Source organism: Knufia obscura (assembly GCF_036327395.1).
Source record: "Knufia obscura strain CCFEE 5817 isolate CBS 148926 chromosome Unknown scaffold_4, whole genome shotgun sequence".
Lineage (NCBI taxonomy): Eukaryota > Fungi > Ascomycota > Eurotiomycetes > Chaetothyriales > Trichomeriaceae > Knufia > Knufia obscura.
Genome location: NW_027042690.1, coordinates 1772247 through 1787805, shown reverse-complemented (window position 1 = coordinate 1787805; position 15559 = coordinate 1772247). Strand labels below are relative to the sequence as shown.

Below are 15559 nucleotides of genomic sequence, written 5' to 3'. Positions count from 1 at the left end.
TGCGTCTAGTCTGTTGTTAGATCGAACTCTAGACCGACATCGTCCTTCTGGACTCTGGAGCCCTTCGCTGACGGACCCGATGGACAAAACGCCAGCACGTTAATCTACCCTTTCACCAATATCCATGGACGCGTCCGCTCGATCTTTCGCGATCTCTATCGCGTCCCTTGCCGCTGTTGCACTTGCCTCAGCACCTCACGTCTCGAACGCCGTGCAGTTGCGGACATCGGCAAAGCGCAAATATCAAGTTCTTACGGAAAAGTATGAGGACGAGGATGGCATCGCTACTCAAGACTCGCAGGATGCCTTCTCAGATCTGTATCCGAGGATAGGCTTGGTGGCTGGAAGTTTCGTAGCTTCTGCGCTTGCAGCTGCTTCAGCATCTTTAACTCTCACGAGACCAGAGACAGCCGACCACCAGCATCTGATAATACAACAATGGCTCCAATTTGCTAGCTGGGTTTGTCGAAGCACCCATCAAACCATGACTAAACTTACTGTGTGATAGATTATCCTTTTTGTGCAGACTTGCAATATCTACATTACGCCCTCGTCGCTCGAGCGCTGTCGTCTTGGCGCATGGAACGCACTTTCTTCGCTCTTGATAACGGTTGCAATTGCTGCTGAGAACTTGTTGATGTACCTAAACGGTGGTTTCCCGCAGCCCATCAAAACTCACGCCGCGCTATCTATCGCTCAGCTCGTACTCGGTATCGTCTTGATATTCGTTAGTGTCTCACTCCCTTGTCGGCCTGAGATTTTCAAGAATGGCAAAGTCGTCGACAGAGAGTACACTGTTTCGCTTGCATCCCGCTTCACATTCTCATGGCCAGCTCCAGTATTGGCGTATGCCGCGAAGAATCGAAAGCTTACCCATGACGACTTGCCTGTTGTCAATTATGGCATGAGAGCTCAGACGCTTCGGAGTCGCTTCGATGCGGTGGGAAAGAGGGACAAGCTGTGGAAACAGATCTTCTGGTCACACAAGACTTCTTTTATCGCTCAGTGGACCCTGCAGGTAGTGACAGCTGTCACGAACTTCATGCCTCAAATCGTGCTGTACACAGTGCTCAAACTACTTGAAGACCGAGATGGAGGCGAGAATGTTCAATTTCAGCTATGGATCGTCGCTATCGGCATGGGCTTGGCGGTGGCCCTGGGTGCGTGGCTCGAGTCGTTGCTCTTCTACGTATGCTTTCTGAAGCTCGGCATCCCTGTCTACGAACAATTATCGGCTGTGATCTTCGGCAAAGCTATCCGGAAGAAGGACGTCAAGAGCGCAGCCAAAGTTGACCAGGACGCTGAGATTACAGGCGAGGTCAGCAAGAATCAGAAGCCTGGGCTCGATGACGAGGAGACTGCTGTAGCAACGAAAGGTGAAGAGAAGGACGACGATGAGGAGGTCACCAAATCCAAACAAAGCACTATCAATCTCATCGGTGTGGACTCGAAGCGTGTCTCCGATTTCTGCACTTACAACTACTTATTCGTCGGCTCAGCGGTAAAGCTCACCGTTGCCATTATCTTTTTGGTCAGGTTGATTGGCTGGATACCAATGTTGTGCGGCTTTGCAGCGCCTGTCGCGATAGGCCCAATCAACTGGCTACTAAGCAAGAAATATGGACAAGCACAGGACGATTTGATGAAGTACCGAGACCAGAAAATGGCTGTCGTTACTGAAGCCCTACAAGGAATACGGCAAATCAAGTTCAGCGCGCTTGAAAAGGACTGGTACGATCGTATCTTGAAGACGCGCCGCAAAGAGTTGAGGGAACAGTGGCGATCATTCTGCTTCGATACTGGCCTGATCTCGATTTGGATCTTTGGTCCAGTTTGCATGAGTGCGATTTCACTTGCAACTTATGCGTACTTCAATGGCGGCCTCTCTGCGTCTGTCGCTTTCACAACCTTATCGGTATTCGAAGCGATTGAGATGACTATGGCAGTTGTGCCAGAGATGGCGACCGAGATGATCGATGCGATAGTATCCTCAAGGCGCATCCAGACTTACCTCGACTCGGCGGAGAAGACGCCGACTCTGCTTGACGGGGAGGCGATCAGCTTCAAGAACACGACTATATCATGGCCTTCCGATGAACAGTCTCCCGAAGAAAGAGTATTCCATCTGGAGGACCTGAATATTGACTTCGCAATGGGTGAGCTCAACGTTGTGGCAGGTAGGACTGGATCTGGCAAGTCTCTTCTACTCTCAGCAATCATCGGAGAAGCAGATGTCCTTGAGGGCAAGCTCGTTGTACCACACCCGCCGCCCGAGCACCAGCGCTTCGATCACAAGGCCAACAAATCCAATTGGATTATCCCTGCATCGACCGCATACGTGAGCCAAATACCCTGGATTGAAAACGCCTCTCTCCGTGACAATATCGTTTTCGGTCTACCTTACGACAAAGAACGCTATGACAAGGTCGTGGCCGCCAGTGCTTTGGAGAAGGACCTCGAAATGCTTCAGGACGGAGACTTGACCGACATCGGCGCGAATGGCATTAATCTTAGCGGTGGTCAGAAATGGCGAGCCAGTTTTGCAAGAGCTCTGTACAGCCGAGCAGGCACTCTAGTGCTCGACGACATCTTCAGCGCAGTGGATGCACATGTCGGACGACAACTGTTCGAAAATGCTTTAACTGGTGAATTGTGCAAGGGACGAACACGTATCCTGGTAACACACCATGTGGCGTTGTGTCTGCCAAAGACCAAATATATCGTGCTTCTAGAGAACGGGCGTGCACTTCATGCTGGCAAAGTGGACGAAATTCGAGCGCAGGGCCATCTCAATGACATTCTTGCACACGATGCACAGGAACAAGAAAAGGAAGACCAGCAGGTCGAAGAAAACGAAGCGTTGACCGTTGACGATGGTGGACATGGTCTGATGAAGATGTCCACCAACCAATCGCATAAATCTCGACGTATGTCTTCGCAGGGTCAGCTCGATCAGGAAGCACTCCTGAGACAGAGATCGCGCGCCAGCTTTGCCTCCGAGGCTGTTGAGGACAAGCAAACTAACCAGCCGAAGAAGTTTACCGAGGATGAGAATCGGGAAGTTGGTGCAATAAGCCTTGACATCTACAAGACTTACATGAAAGCATGTCGAGGTTACGGCTATTGGTGCTGTCTGGCCCTTGTTTTCCTTTCCTGGGTGGGCTTCTACCTAGGACGGTCTTACTGGGTCTCACATTGGACTCGACAGTACAGCACTGAGGAGCACGCTCGATCTAATCAGCGTATCGTCACTTTTCAGAGTCCCTCATGGCACCAACACGCCCGTCATAGGTTCGAAGCTATGCTCAACGATGAAAAGCATGGTGATTTGCTGTACTATATTGGCGTATATCTGGCAATATCGCTCGGTGCATGGATAGTTGGCACTATTCGCTACTTCACTGTGTTCTTCGCCTCGATTCGTGGGTCGCATGTTCTCTTTGAGAAGCTGACAAACACAATTCTACGATCACCACTCCGCTTCCTCGACACGACACCGGTAGGCCGGATCTCGAATCGATTTACCTCCGACTTCAACATGGTCGATTCTCGGTTGGCCAACGACCTGGGCTTCATGCTTCATTGCACTATCTCAGTCCTCTCGGTGCTGATTGCAGGCCTGTTCGTCTCACCCTACATGCTTCTATTTGCTCTCGTCCTTATCCTGTTCTCTGTCTACTACGCCAAACGCTTCCTGCGAGGCGCCAGAGAGGTAAAGAGGCTAGAAAGCAACGCGAAGTCACCGATATTCGAGCAATTCGGATCAGTGCTTACTGGCATCGCGACCATCCGCGCGTTCGACAGGGCTGAAGCCTATCTCGAACGCATGTACGAGAAGATCAACACGCATTGTACCTGCTACTGGCACATCTATCTCTTCTCTCGGTGGATGAGTTTCAGGGCAAACATGGTCGGTGCGCTATTCAGCTTTGCCACAGCCGCACTAATTGTATCGCTCAAAGGCATCGATGCATCCCTCGCCGGCTTCGTGCTCAGCTTCTCGCTAGAACTATCAGAAAGCGTCATCTGGGCTCTGAGACAGTACTCAAACGTCGAACTCGACTTCAACGCAATCGAGCGCGTGGTAGAGTACTCCAACCTCCAAATCGAAGACCAAGGCGGCAACGACGCCCCCGCAGCCTGGCCAACAAAAGGCGAAATCGAAGTCGACGAGCTAGTCGTCAGCTACGCACCGGATCTCCCCCCAGTCCTGAAAAACCTCACATTCTCCGTCAGACCCAACGAACGAATCGGCGTAGTCGGCCGAACAGGTGCCGGCAAATCAAGCCTAACACTCGCCCTCTTCCGCTTCCTCGAAGCCCAATCAGGCACCCTCCGCATCGACGGCATCGACATCTCAAAGATCAAACTGTATGATCTGCGAAGTCGCCTTGCAATCATCCCGCAGGACCCCGTTCTCTTCTCAGGCACAGTCCGAAGTAACCTCGACGCATTCGATCAGCACACCGACGCTGAGCTTCGAGATGCATTGGCAAGAGTCCATCTGCTTGACCCAGGTGCGTCTGGCACTGCGACACCGATTCGAAGAGGCAATGGTGAATCAGAGGATACACTTACCGGTACATCCACCCCAATCAACAAGAACACCGCGTTATCGCTAAACACACGTATCTCGGAGTCAGGACTCAACCTCTCCCAGGGGCAACGACAGCTCCTCTGTCTCGCGCGAGCAATCGTCTCACGGCCTCGTATCCTCGTCCTCGATGAAGCGACGTCCTCGGTCGATATGGAGACGGATAAGCTCATCCAGCAGAGTATCAGAGAGGAGTTCGGCGGCAGGTGTACATTGATTGTTATTGCTCATCGGTTGAGTACGATTGCTGACTTTGAGAGGGTGTTGGTGCTTAGTCAGGGGCGAGTCCTTGAGTATGGGACGCCGAGGGCGCTGTATGAGGATGGAGATGTGAAGGAGGGTGGGTTCCGAGAGATGGTCGAGAAGAGTGGGGAGAAGGGTATGCTTGAGCAGACGATATTTGGGGGAGGTAAGTAAGTAGATAGAGACTATCTGGGCGATAGAGTACTTCAACATTTGCCTACACTCTTCTCTTCGATCTTGGCTGTTCGTGACACGAAAAACAGAAAGGAAACAAACGCAGTTATTTGGCATGCTTAATTACGAATACTAAGCTAAATAGGGGTATTGCATGCTGTGAACGGCTACGGAGGAATAGATTCGCTAAATCGCTACACACATGATGATCTAAATGCACGCTTTTGCTCCAAGACTCGCTTGCCCAGTCGCCAATTTGAGAAAGTCTTATGCAGTCATGGTGTCCTGCACCTCAGCCTGCTGATCCGGGAGAGGAGCCGACTCTTCTGCTGGTCCTGGTTCGCCGTCATCGTTTTGCTCCGTACTTTCTGGGGCAACTGCGGCTTGGGTGTCTTCGTGCACTGGTTCCAGAGTCGTCTCTTCGCTCGGGTGTTGCTCAGGTTCTGTGGCTGGTTTTGCGGCGCTAGAGTCCTTTGGTGGTATGTTCAAGCTCTTTCTGCCTGGCTTCTTAGACACGGTGTTGCTCGCTGGTGTCTGTCGTTGCCGTGGAGGGCTATTGACCTGTGCTTTCTCATGCCTCTTCTGGGCACTAGCTGCAGTGGGGCGGGTCAGTCTCGCTAGGAAGCCCTCATCTGCTGGCTTGTGAACAGTGCTCGATCGTGTTTTTGGTCGATCATCGCCATTAGCGAGTGATGCTCTTGACGACTTCTTAGCCAAGGAAGATCTTGTGGTGGTATTGGCGACTCGTGGAGCACCGACCATTCTCGATACTTTCTCAGCTGTAGCTTTTGCTGCTTCTTCAGACTCGTAGTTTGCGTCATGGCGGGCAGCTGAGGCAGCGGTAGGCTTCGTTGCGGCAGCCGGCAGCTTCACAGGTCGAGTGGTGGTTGGAGATTTTGGCTGCTTTGGCTCTGCAGAAGCCGAGTCCTGCTTTTGAGCATGCGCTTTCGATGCGGCGGTAGGCTTAGACGCAACAGATGGAGGCTTCACGTCCTTAGCGGTGGTCTTCTTCTCCTCTTTGGCTGTGTCCGATTTCGACTGATCTGTCTTTGCTCTTTCGTCCTTCGCCTTGTTCGCAGACTGCATCACCCCTTGGATCTTGCTCACTCCACCTCTTGGCTTGATGGTAGGGCCATGTCCGTTGGCTGTAGTCGGTGACTGCTGAGGCTTCTTCTGCAGCACAGGTGATTTCTTAGGCATAGTAGGGCTGTCTTTCGATTTCGGCGCGGCGGCTTTGGTGTTCAAGGCAGCAGGCAACAGCTTGTTAGGCTTTGTGGTTTTGGGTGTGGCAGATCCTGCTTTCGGATTGGATTGTTCTTTAGGTGGTGTTTTGCCTACGACCTTGCTTGTGTTACCATTCATCTTTGGCTTCTCAGGGCTATTCTTCTCTGACACCTGAGGCTTTGGTGTTTCGGTTTTCGTCGCCGAGTCCGACTGTTCAGGCTCTTGTACTGGTGAACCTTCAAATGGAGAACCCTTCAGGATTGCTCCAAGGTCTGGCTCATTGGCAGATGACGCAGGCGCCTCGTTGGTCACTGACTTGTTCATGACGTTGCCACCATCATCCATTATTGCTTCTTCCCTCACTTCTGCCATACTGCTGACGTCTGACTGTTTCCTGAGACCAAACTGAGCTGGTTGGCCTGCCTCGCCTGGACGTTCCACTGCCACAAAACTTGCTCTTACTTTGCTGACGGGTCTGCTGTGAGCAGAGGATATTGAACCGTTCGGTGATCGGCCTCGACTCGGTGGAGATGTGGATTGATCGCTGTGCTTGTTCTCGAACATAGCCCGGAGGTTCTTAACCCCAGCGGCCCCAGAACTACCGCCCGACATGACTGAATATGAGGTTAGCTATTGACCTGCAAAAGGCGACTTTGTGAATGCACAGCATTTGAGGTATTCGTGTCAAACGAGTCCTCTGATCTTGAAGCATAACCTTGCAGAGCGCAGACCGACTTCGAAGAGGACTGGACCATGTGGAACCACAAAGGTGAAGCAAACCGGGACAGGGGACTTGACACCGCGCTTGGACCCGAACAACGCGTCTTGAAACACGTCCTTCATCAAAGGAAATGGATGTACTTACACAGAAATACTTCTGCTCACTCGCGAGGTTGCATACAGCATAAATGGATAAAGGTGTGGACGTGAAGAATGGCAAGGGTTTCTCGATCCTGGAGCTGCAACTACTGCAAGTTGCAGCTGAGGAAGTTGCTATGGAGTCATCATTGTTTTCCTCCCACGTAATGGCACCCCTATTCAGCTGCGGTGAGAACACGCTAGTCGTTGAAGCCCGGGGACTCGACCCGGGAGCTTGGAAAGACAGCGGCCTGGAAGCCTAAATCTGTGCTAAAACCTCTCCCGTGCACCGTTTCCTTCCGTTCCGATCCAGCCCCGACTGCCCAAGCAACGGCCGAAGATCACATCGACCTTTCCTCCCTCATCCTCCATGCCTTTCGGATGCACTTAGATCTATGTGACAGCCCATTCTTATGATGCAGCTGTCGCCATCGGCATCATCATCGACGACGGTCTGCATTTTTAGTGATGGTGCTGTTGTTAAGTTGCCGGATTTGCAGCCGATGGCCCCTTTGGTTCCTGCTGCTAAACTTCTGATCTGTGCAATGGTAATGCTCCCAGAACATCGGGTTGCGATGGGTTGCACCATTTGGTCGATAAGCTTCACCCCTCGGGCACCTCGCCATGTCGCACGACCAGAGTTCTCAGATCAGGGCAGCCACTAATGCTAGCTTTGACACACATACATCGCCAGTTCATGGTATGATGGCTCTGAACTTGATGTAAGATGCACCAAGTCAACAAGCGCAGACATCAGAACACATCGTCCACTGCTTTTGCCTTCGGTACCTGAGGTGCCAGTGGCATCGCCATATCTGTCTCTCCGCCTTTCTCAGTTCCGACAAAGACACCCAGCCCAGAGAAAGCTCGCAGCAAGGACTCATCGACATAGGCATCCCAACTGTACCCGCCAATACCGTGAAGCTCATAGTGTCTATGACTCCGATCGTGTGCCGTCTCATATCTATCGGCATCAGCAGCATTATAGTAGCCACGATCTTTCGACACGCCTGTAAATGCATTGTATGGAGTTGCTGGTTTCGGAACGAATTTCGTCTTCAGACCTTTGATCAGTCCGCTTCGATCAGCATAGTCACCAGGCTTGGGTGCCGGCCTTGCTTGAGGCCTGCCATCCTCTTCCTTACCAAAGCCATTCGCGCTCTGGAAGTCTCGAAGTTTCTTGTTCGTCGCAGCAACATCAGTATTGTAGATCAAGTTCATGGCAAATTCCTCCCTCATCTCGAGAAAGTCGTTGTAAGACCTCAGATCCTCAAAGCAATCCTCGTAGCCATTCGGACCCTCTTCGAGCCCAAGTTTCGCCAAGTCAAGAGTACCAAACACTCGTTTTCGAAGGTCAACTTCTCGCACGACTTGGATGTCCTCGAAAGTCTGGATCTTCCAGTCTCGCTTCCAGAGCATCTTGTCGCATCCTGAGACTGGACATTGTGCCTTGCCTGCCGAGAACTTGCGGTCCACACAGCCTTCACATATTCTGTGGTAGCACCTTGAGCTGACCTTGAATCGCAGATTTGGCGACGTTTGTAATGTGCTTTTGCAGATGGGACATACGTCGGTCGTTGAGGCCTTGCTGGCGTCCATTACCACCTTGGCGCCATTCTGCACGACAACATTCGTCGCCATCCTGTTGCACAGAGAATGCGCTCGAAGATAGTATGTGCTATTGTCCCATCGCAACTGTGATGAATGCGAGAAGAACGAACCTTGTTATGTCAGCAAAGGACAAGTGATATTTGTGGCGTTCACGCTAACTTGAAGATCGTTGCTAGCACTAGCGTGAAGTTAGCGTCAAATAAGTCTCTCGAAGTCTTTCTTCCACTGCACTTCGCTTTTCCTTCACTCAATGGGCAGGCCGCTAGGCGCTAGTTTTACTTGCAGCAGCTAAAGTCGCACATCAGCGTACGCTGTAACTTCACACTATTCCCTGTATCAGCTCCAGACCACCAGCCTTCTCTGCTTAAACAACTGCCGCCTTGCTACGCCACCATGGATAACGACGTGATCAAAAGGGTCGAGAAGCAATGGCTGGAGCTAGAGGCTAGTATCACCAAACTTCGCGACGTACTCAGGCATTGGCAAACTCTCGAGCTCGATTATGAGGGTCTGAAGGATGAATTTTCACGACTCGAGGCTGATACCAGCAAACAAGACTGTCTGAAACTGGTCCGTGAGTTCGAGCCAGAGAAGATTGACGAAAAGGAGATCAATGAGTTGATAGAACCAAGCAAAGGTAAAGTCAGAAGTCCACCTCAGGTTGTAGAGATCCTGTCAAAGCGCGTCGAATATGTCTCGAAGAATATTGCCTCGTTGAAGGATCAAATTGCACGTGTCGAGAAGGAGAGAAATGGACTCCTGGAAGCGCAGCAACCGGAGGACCAAGACAGATCTGGACTACCGGTAGCTGAAATTACTGAAGAACTAGATGAGGATGGGAATGTGATATCGAGCACAGTTCAGCCGCAAGGCGACAGTGCGTCCAAGGTGCTCGGTGTGCTGGAGAAAGCGGATGTGCAACCGAGGGATGGAGTCCCTGGAAGTGGTCCGGCTGGGTCAAAGGCAGAAATCACTGAAGCTGAAACATCGCCTGGGCTGAAAACGAAAGTCTCTGTACCCAACGACGACAGCAGCGATGACGAGAGCGTAACTGCCGAAATAGTCAGTGCAGGCGCCAGCAAAGCTGCAGCTCAAGGACCGACAAACTCCGAAGACACGGAAGAAGAAGCACGACTAAGGCAGGAAATGCTACAGTACGGCCTCGGCGAAGTGGGCAACATCGTGGCCGAGCTAGACTTGCTCGACGAACAAGACAATGACGTTGAAGACGACGAGGTAGACATAGAAGATCTCAGTGGCTTCGACGACGACGAGTACGACGACTTCTCCGATGAAGACGAATCAGAAGACGAAGATGGTCGGGTAAAAAGACCGCTCCACTCAGAAAAGTACCGCAAACAAATGGAAGACCTTCAAAAACAACTAGGCTTTCAACTTGAGAACGTCGGCCCGACCCCCGACCTACCAGCGGAGGTCCGCGCCCAAATAGAGCACCTTCCGCCCTCTGAAGTCCAGCAATACATCGAAACACTCCCACCCACCCTACGAAAACAACTCGAGAAACCACCACCCAAAGAAGCCGCGCGCAAAGCAGCAATAGCCCGGGAAGAAGCGGCAAGGAGCTCGCTGAAAGACATCACCACAGAATCAGACACCACGAAACCAAAAAAGAAATCAAAGAAGAAAGTCGCGTTCGCTCCAGACCTCGACATCGCACCCGAGCCAGCATCACAACCCAAACCACCAACAACAAGCGAGACAGTCATCGAACGGTCGTCTTCAGCTCCAACCCCAACATCCTCGAAACCATCAATAATAAACGCAACCGTAACAGAAAGACCAACCACCTCCTCACCAACAGCCCAACCCCCCAAACCCAAATCCACCTCCAAAACCTCCCGCTTCAAAGCCGACCGCTCCCCCAACCAACAACGCGAAAGCCCCCTCCCGCTCTTCCCACCACCACCCATGAACCACTCCTCCCAACCCACCAACACCCCACCCACCGCCCCCCCAAACGCAATCCACTCCACCCTCATCGAACGTTCCTCCCCCTCCACAACCACCCCCGCCCCACCCTCCCACGACCCGCACGACTTCGACACAACCCTTCAAACCCGTCAAATCGCCCTAGAACACCACGCCCTCCGCAACAAGATGATCCACGACCAAGGCGGGTATGTCCGGGGCGGCGAGTTGGAAAATTGGGGCGATGAGTATGCGGCGCCTGAATTTGAGGATCCGAGGACGGGGGAGGTGAGGAGGGTTAGTCGGTTTAGGGCTGCGCGGATGAGGTAGCGTGAGATAAGGGAGTAGAGTTGACTTAAATTAGACGATCGATGCTCATCCGGGCCTGAGTACCTAAGGTGTTTGTTTTTGGAAATGACATTGGACGGGCACACACGCAGGACATGACATGATTGTTATGTCAAAGCAAGTCAAGTCAGCGCATCTATCTGTACTGGCAACTCGATCCCGCCTGCCCTTATTTATCTTTCCTGTTGTCTATCCCTTACACTACTTACAACGGAACATCGCCCTCAATTCGAGGAGTCCTCGTGACTTCTCCGCGACATATGCACATACATCCATGCATATGCTCGCAGTCGATAGTTCCCACATTGATTTTAAGCTGGACTCTCTGATGCTGCTTCTCCGTCAACGGAAGTAGCTATTCGTTTCACCCAGCATATTCATTCATTCGGTGATACCCATATCAATCGCTGCGTCAAGTGCAGTTAGTGGACGTAACTTATGATGCTGGGACACTCCGGCCAGCGTGCTCCGGAAGAAGACAAACATAAAGACTGTACTCATTACCGTCGGTGCCGTTGGCGAGATTGATGTGGAACTCCGCAGAGTGCAAAGCGCAGTAACGAAGGTACCCTGTCGCGCAAAAACTGCGCCACCAAAAATACTAGATCGCAAATATTCAATTCTCTACATTCGCTGCTGATTTCACAGCTTAAATCTCACATTCACATGCATGCTGTTGTCTACTATGTGTAGCACGCCAGCTCACCAGCTCGATGCCGATGCATTTCGCAACCCTCTCGAACGACCTGGAGATAGCCGGAACTCTCTCTCCTTCCCCAAGAGTCCATCCATGTCGCACAGCGACAACGAACGAATCCCACTCACAAGTCTCTCGGTCAATAGAATAGAACGCCTCCCTCATGATAATGTAGTGTAGTATGGGTATCTTCATGTTCATGTCATCTCGTCATCGTTTGTTTGTATCCGATCCATGAAACCAGAACCCCTGTACAATTGTGTATTCAATCTCAGGCTCAAAAGATGAAATGCCCGCCCAACGCCGAACCAAACTCCAGGCTCTTTTGCAATTTGTATGTATATATGGACGTCCTCTGAGAGGGTAGACAAGAAGAACAAGTTATTTCTGCAGCGTGGGATTGCTCGTTCGATGAGGTATAGGAGGCGAGGCAGATGCTTGACGTGATGTGCCGCCGATTGCTGGTGCTGAGGCTCGCTTGTGAAGGACGTGGAGTTTCTTGCGAAGAGCATCGAGTCGACCACGGATGTGTTTGACCACTATTTGCATGTTAGCATATGTGCTGTATGGCAAAGCATCTTGAAACTCACATTGAACGACAGTCTCCCGGTCTTCAGCTTCGAGTCCAGTAATGCCTGCCTCATCTCCACTAGCCTCGCTTTTGTTTGTGCTGCCAGTGCTTTTGCTCGGCTCGTCGTCACTCTCCAGTATAGCTTCTAGCATGCGGATCGCAGTAACATAGGAGATCTCGCAGCCGGCTAGATCTTCACCAGTAAGCTCGTTGATAGCAGCGGACCGACTCATCTCCAGAGCTCGATCATACATGAGCTTCTCCGCAGTAACGCCAGAAGTAACCACGACTTGGTCAGCAGATGTGCCCAACCCAGTGCTTGATCCAGTGGTATGCAGATTGCTTGGATGACTCGGGTGATCTTCTGGCAAACGCTTCTGGCTATCGATGAGTCGCATACGTACTAGGTCTGTCTTCTCGAGAACTTCGTTGAACCGACCTCGAGTCCACTGCACCACGTTGTTCATGCGTTGCCCGGTAGTAACAGGACTGGTTGTTCCTCTCGTTGAGACAAGAGCTGCATTGTCGCCTTCTTTCTTCTTGCGGTTCCACCATCGACCAGCAGTGTCCATGGCTTTCTGCAACAGCGTTAATGCCTTAACATAAAGAACCAAGGCTTCTTCAGAGACAGTGACAATTGCTTCCACAGTGAGATCGTCATTACTGACCTCATCACCAGCACCATCACTGGACTGTTGACGCAGGCCGAGGCCAGCATGAGCAGGTGACGGCACGGCAGGTGTCAGCTGCTTGTACTTGACCTCTGCAAATCCAAATACCACGTCACTTCTAGTGGCCAGCTCTTCGACTTGCTGTATATGTCTTGTGTCTTCGTCCACTGCTGGCTGTTTCGTCTCTCCAACCACCACCATGCTGCTGTTAGTAATGGGGTAGACCGGAAAAGGGCTGTAGCCGACAGGTGGTGATCGTCCTCCTCGACCAAAGTTAATGGGTGGTGAGAAGCCTCCTCCAAACAACCGTCCGCTTGCCAAGTTGAGAGCTCTTGAGATGGCCGATGCTGCAGACTGCGGGCTCGGACCATATCTGCGTTCGTACGAGTTTTGTCTCTGATGCGACACGTCAGGTCGTTTGCCTTGGGCAATCTGCACAGCTCGGGAAGCTGTGGTCTGTGCGCCGGTTGTCGAGGTTGGCGGTCCTTGTTGCGTCGCTCTGCGAACCATGGCACCAACCTGTGCAGGAGCTGAACCATATGCACCACGATTGAGTCGTGGATTTGCTTCTAGCTCATCAGCTAGAGCATTCACCTCGACTGCCCGCTTCTCGACTAGCACATATTCTCGTTCGAACGCGAGGTCCTGTGCTGCACGAACGGCTTCCTGGTCCTCAGCCTGCTGCTGAACTTGTTGACGTAGTAGAGATGGCTTTGGTTGCCCGCCACTTCCTTGACGAGCCATTGCGGTTGACGCAGGGGTTGGGTTGTGCTGAACTTGTTGTAATCGGCCTGCCGTAGTGTTATTATGAGCAAGGCTAGGTCGAGCCGACTGAGGACTTGTTGGCTTGTCGATGCTGCCTTGACGAGGACTGGACGTTGTTTGCAGTTGTGGTGGTGAGGCCGGCGTGATCTCATTGAGGCTCGACATTCGTCGATGGCCGGCATTTGATGATCGGCGCCGACTCGGTTCGGTTCGTGGCTGCTGTGGATTGTCGGAGTACGGGCTTTCAAGCTCTGGGATCTTCCCAGGTCGAGCAATGTCTGATGGTTCCGTCTTACTCAGTCGCCGTCTACTGCTTTCACTTGGCTTCTCGGCGACTGGTGGAGGAGGGAGATCTTCGTCGACAAGGCCCGGGATAGAACCAGTAATGATCTCGTTATCAAAAAAGTCCGGAAACGACACTCTTTCTCTGGGATCTCGTCTTAGAAGGGAACGTATGAGCTTCTTCATGGCATCCGACACCACAATGTCATCGGCAAATTTGATCACATCATTGGTCTTCTCGATCTTACGCAACAGTTCAACATGATTGGCAGCTCGGAAGGGTGGCCTGGAAGTGACCATCTCGTAAAGGACTGTTCCGACAGACCACAGGTCTGCTTTGGCATCATACTTCTCATAGCGCAGGATTTCGGGAGCCATGTACAGAGGTGAGCCACATAACGTTTCTGCCAGTGATGTAGATGGTAGGGACCGAGCAAAGCCAAAATCAGCTATCTTCAACATGGGAAGAGATCTGATCCCACATATCGGCTCGAGAGCATCGTCGGAGGACTGATATGGCATTGGACTTGGACTGGCCTTGTCGAAGTACTCGGGAGAAGGATTTAGTAGCAGGTTCTGAGGTTTCACATCTCGATGGATCAGGTTGCGGACTCGGAGGAACTGCAGTGCACTGGCAAGCTGTTGCAGAAAGTGGCGCACAACGACCTCGTGAAGACCGCCAGCTCTTGGATTCGGATACTTGGTCATCATGTTTCCCACGTACACACTGTCTCTTATCTGCTCCCTCCTCTTGATGAACTGGGACAAGTCACCAAGTGCAACATACTCCATGATCAGGTGAATGTGCTGAGTTGTTTCTTTGCAGTCGATAAGGGCAGCGATATGAGGGTGATGGAGGCTCTTAAGAATGGAGATCTCGGAGGTCAGATTGTCCTTCAACTTCTTGTTGAGCTTGCCCATGTTGACGGATTTGATTGCAACTAGAGTCTCAGTGCCTTGGGAGTCCTACTCGATGTCAGTGTACAGGCCATAAACAGGTTGAGAACAAACATACGGTGTGAGTGGCTTTGTAGACGGTCGCGAAGCTACCTCGACCTATCTCTTCCTGCTTCTTGAAACTGCTGCCGACCTTGTCCGACTCCCTTGACCTTCGTGGGCCCTGGGACTGAGGAGTTGTGGAAGCCATGATGGGAGACTCGCTGCAGCCTCAGCTGCTCGACGTCTTGTATTGCAGGCACAGCTCAGTGTTGGTAGCTCTTATCAGGAGAGGAGCGCAGCCCCAGCAATGGTGCACATGGGGAAAGTGTGTGATGCTCGATCGCGTGTAACCACAAAGAAGAATGCCGAGCAATAGATGTAGTTGATAGGCTTCAGGCAGATGGGGTTATCGTCGCCGAGGCGCTGGGTCGTGATATGGCTGACCGGCAGCCAGTGGATTTTGGGCGGTTGATTTGCACAAGGAAGCTCAAAAAGACCAATCAAGATCTTCTAGAGCCTGCTCTGGTCGAATATGGTAGGCTTAGATGGTTATCGGCTACCAGGCAGAGTAGGACGAGGATGCAGTGGTTGGAGTGGCCGCAGTCTTGATGCCTGGTCGACGTAAGTCCGGTGTGACTCAGTGCAGCTCGAGG

The 15559-nt window shown here is 51.9% G+C and overlaps 5 protein-coding genes across 5 annotated transcripts; 2 read left to right on the top strand and 3 right to left on the bottom strand.

The window, feature by feature from the left end:
- Positions 1–124: 124 nt before the first annotated feature.
- Positions 125–5011, top strand: PMZ80_004610 (uncharacterized protein; the record flags this gene model as incomplete). The annotated part of the gene is made up of 2 exons (XM_064873034.1): positions 125–460; positions 509–5011. The coding sequence occupies 2 exons, from the start codon at positions 125–127 to the stop codon at positions 5009–5011; spliced, it is 4839 nt and encodes a 1612-aa protein (XP_064731692.1).
- A 267-nt stretch (positions 5012–5278) lies between these two features.
- Positions 5279–6847, bottom strand: PMZ80_004609 (uncharacterized protein; the record flags this gene model as incomplete). The annotated part of the gene is made up of 1 exon (XM_064873033.1): positions 5279–6847. The coding sequence occupies one exon, from the start codon at positions 6845–6847 to the stop codon at positions 5279–5281; it is 1569 nt and encodes a 522-aa protein (XP_064731691.1).
- A 999-nt stretch (positions 6848–7846) lies between these two features.
- TFB3 (TFIIH/NER complex subunit) lies at positions 7847–8734 on the bottom strand (the record flags this gene model as incomplete). The annotated part of the gene is made up of 1 exon (XM_064873032.1): positions 7847–8734. The coding sequence occupies one exon, from the start codon at positions 8732–8734 to the stop codon at positions 7847–7849; it is 888 nt and encodes a 295-aa protein (XP_064731690.1).
- A 363-nt stretch (positions 8735–9097) lies between these two features.
- On the top strand, positions 9098–10963 carry PMZ80_004607 (uncharacterized protein; the record flags this gene model as incomplete). Its single annotated transcript, XM_064873031.1, has 1 exon — positions 9098–10963. One exon carries the CDS (start codon positions 9098–9100, stop codon positions 10961–10963), a length of 1866 nt encoding a protein of 621 aa, XP_064731689.1.
- Positions 10964–12059: 1096 nt separating this feature from the next.
- ATG1 (Serine/threonine-protein kinase) lies at positions 12060–15114 on the bottom strand (the record flags this gene model as incomplete). Its single annotated transcript, XM_064873030.1, has 3 exons — positions 12060–12217; positions 12269–14933; positions 14983–15114. The coding sequence occupies 3 exons, from the start codon at positions 15112–15114 to the stop codon at positions 12060–12062; spliced, it is 2955 nt and encodes a 984-aa protein (XP_064731688.1).
- Positions 15115–15559: the final 445 nt, after the last annotated feature.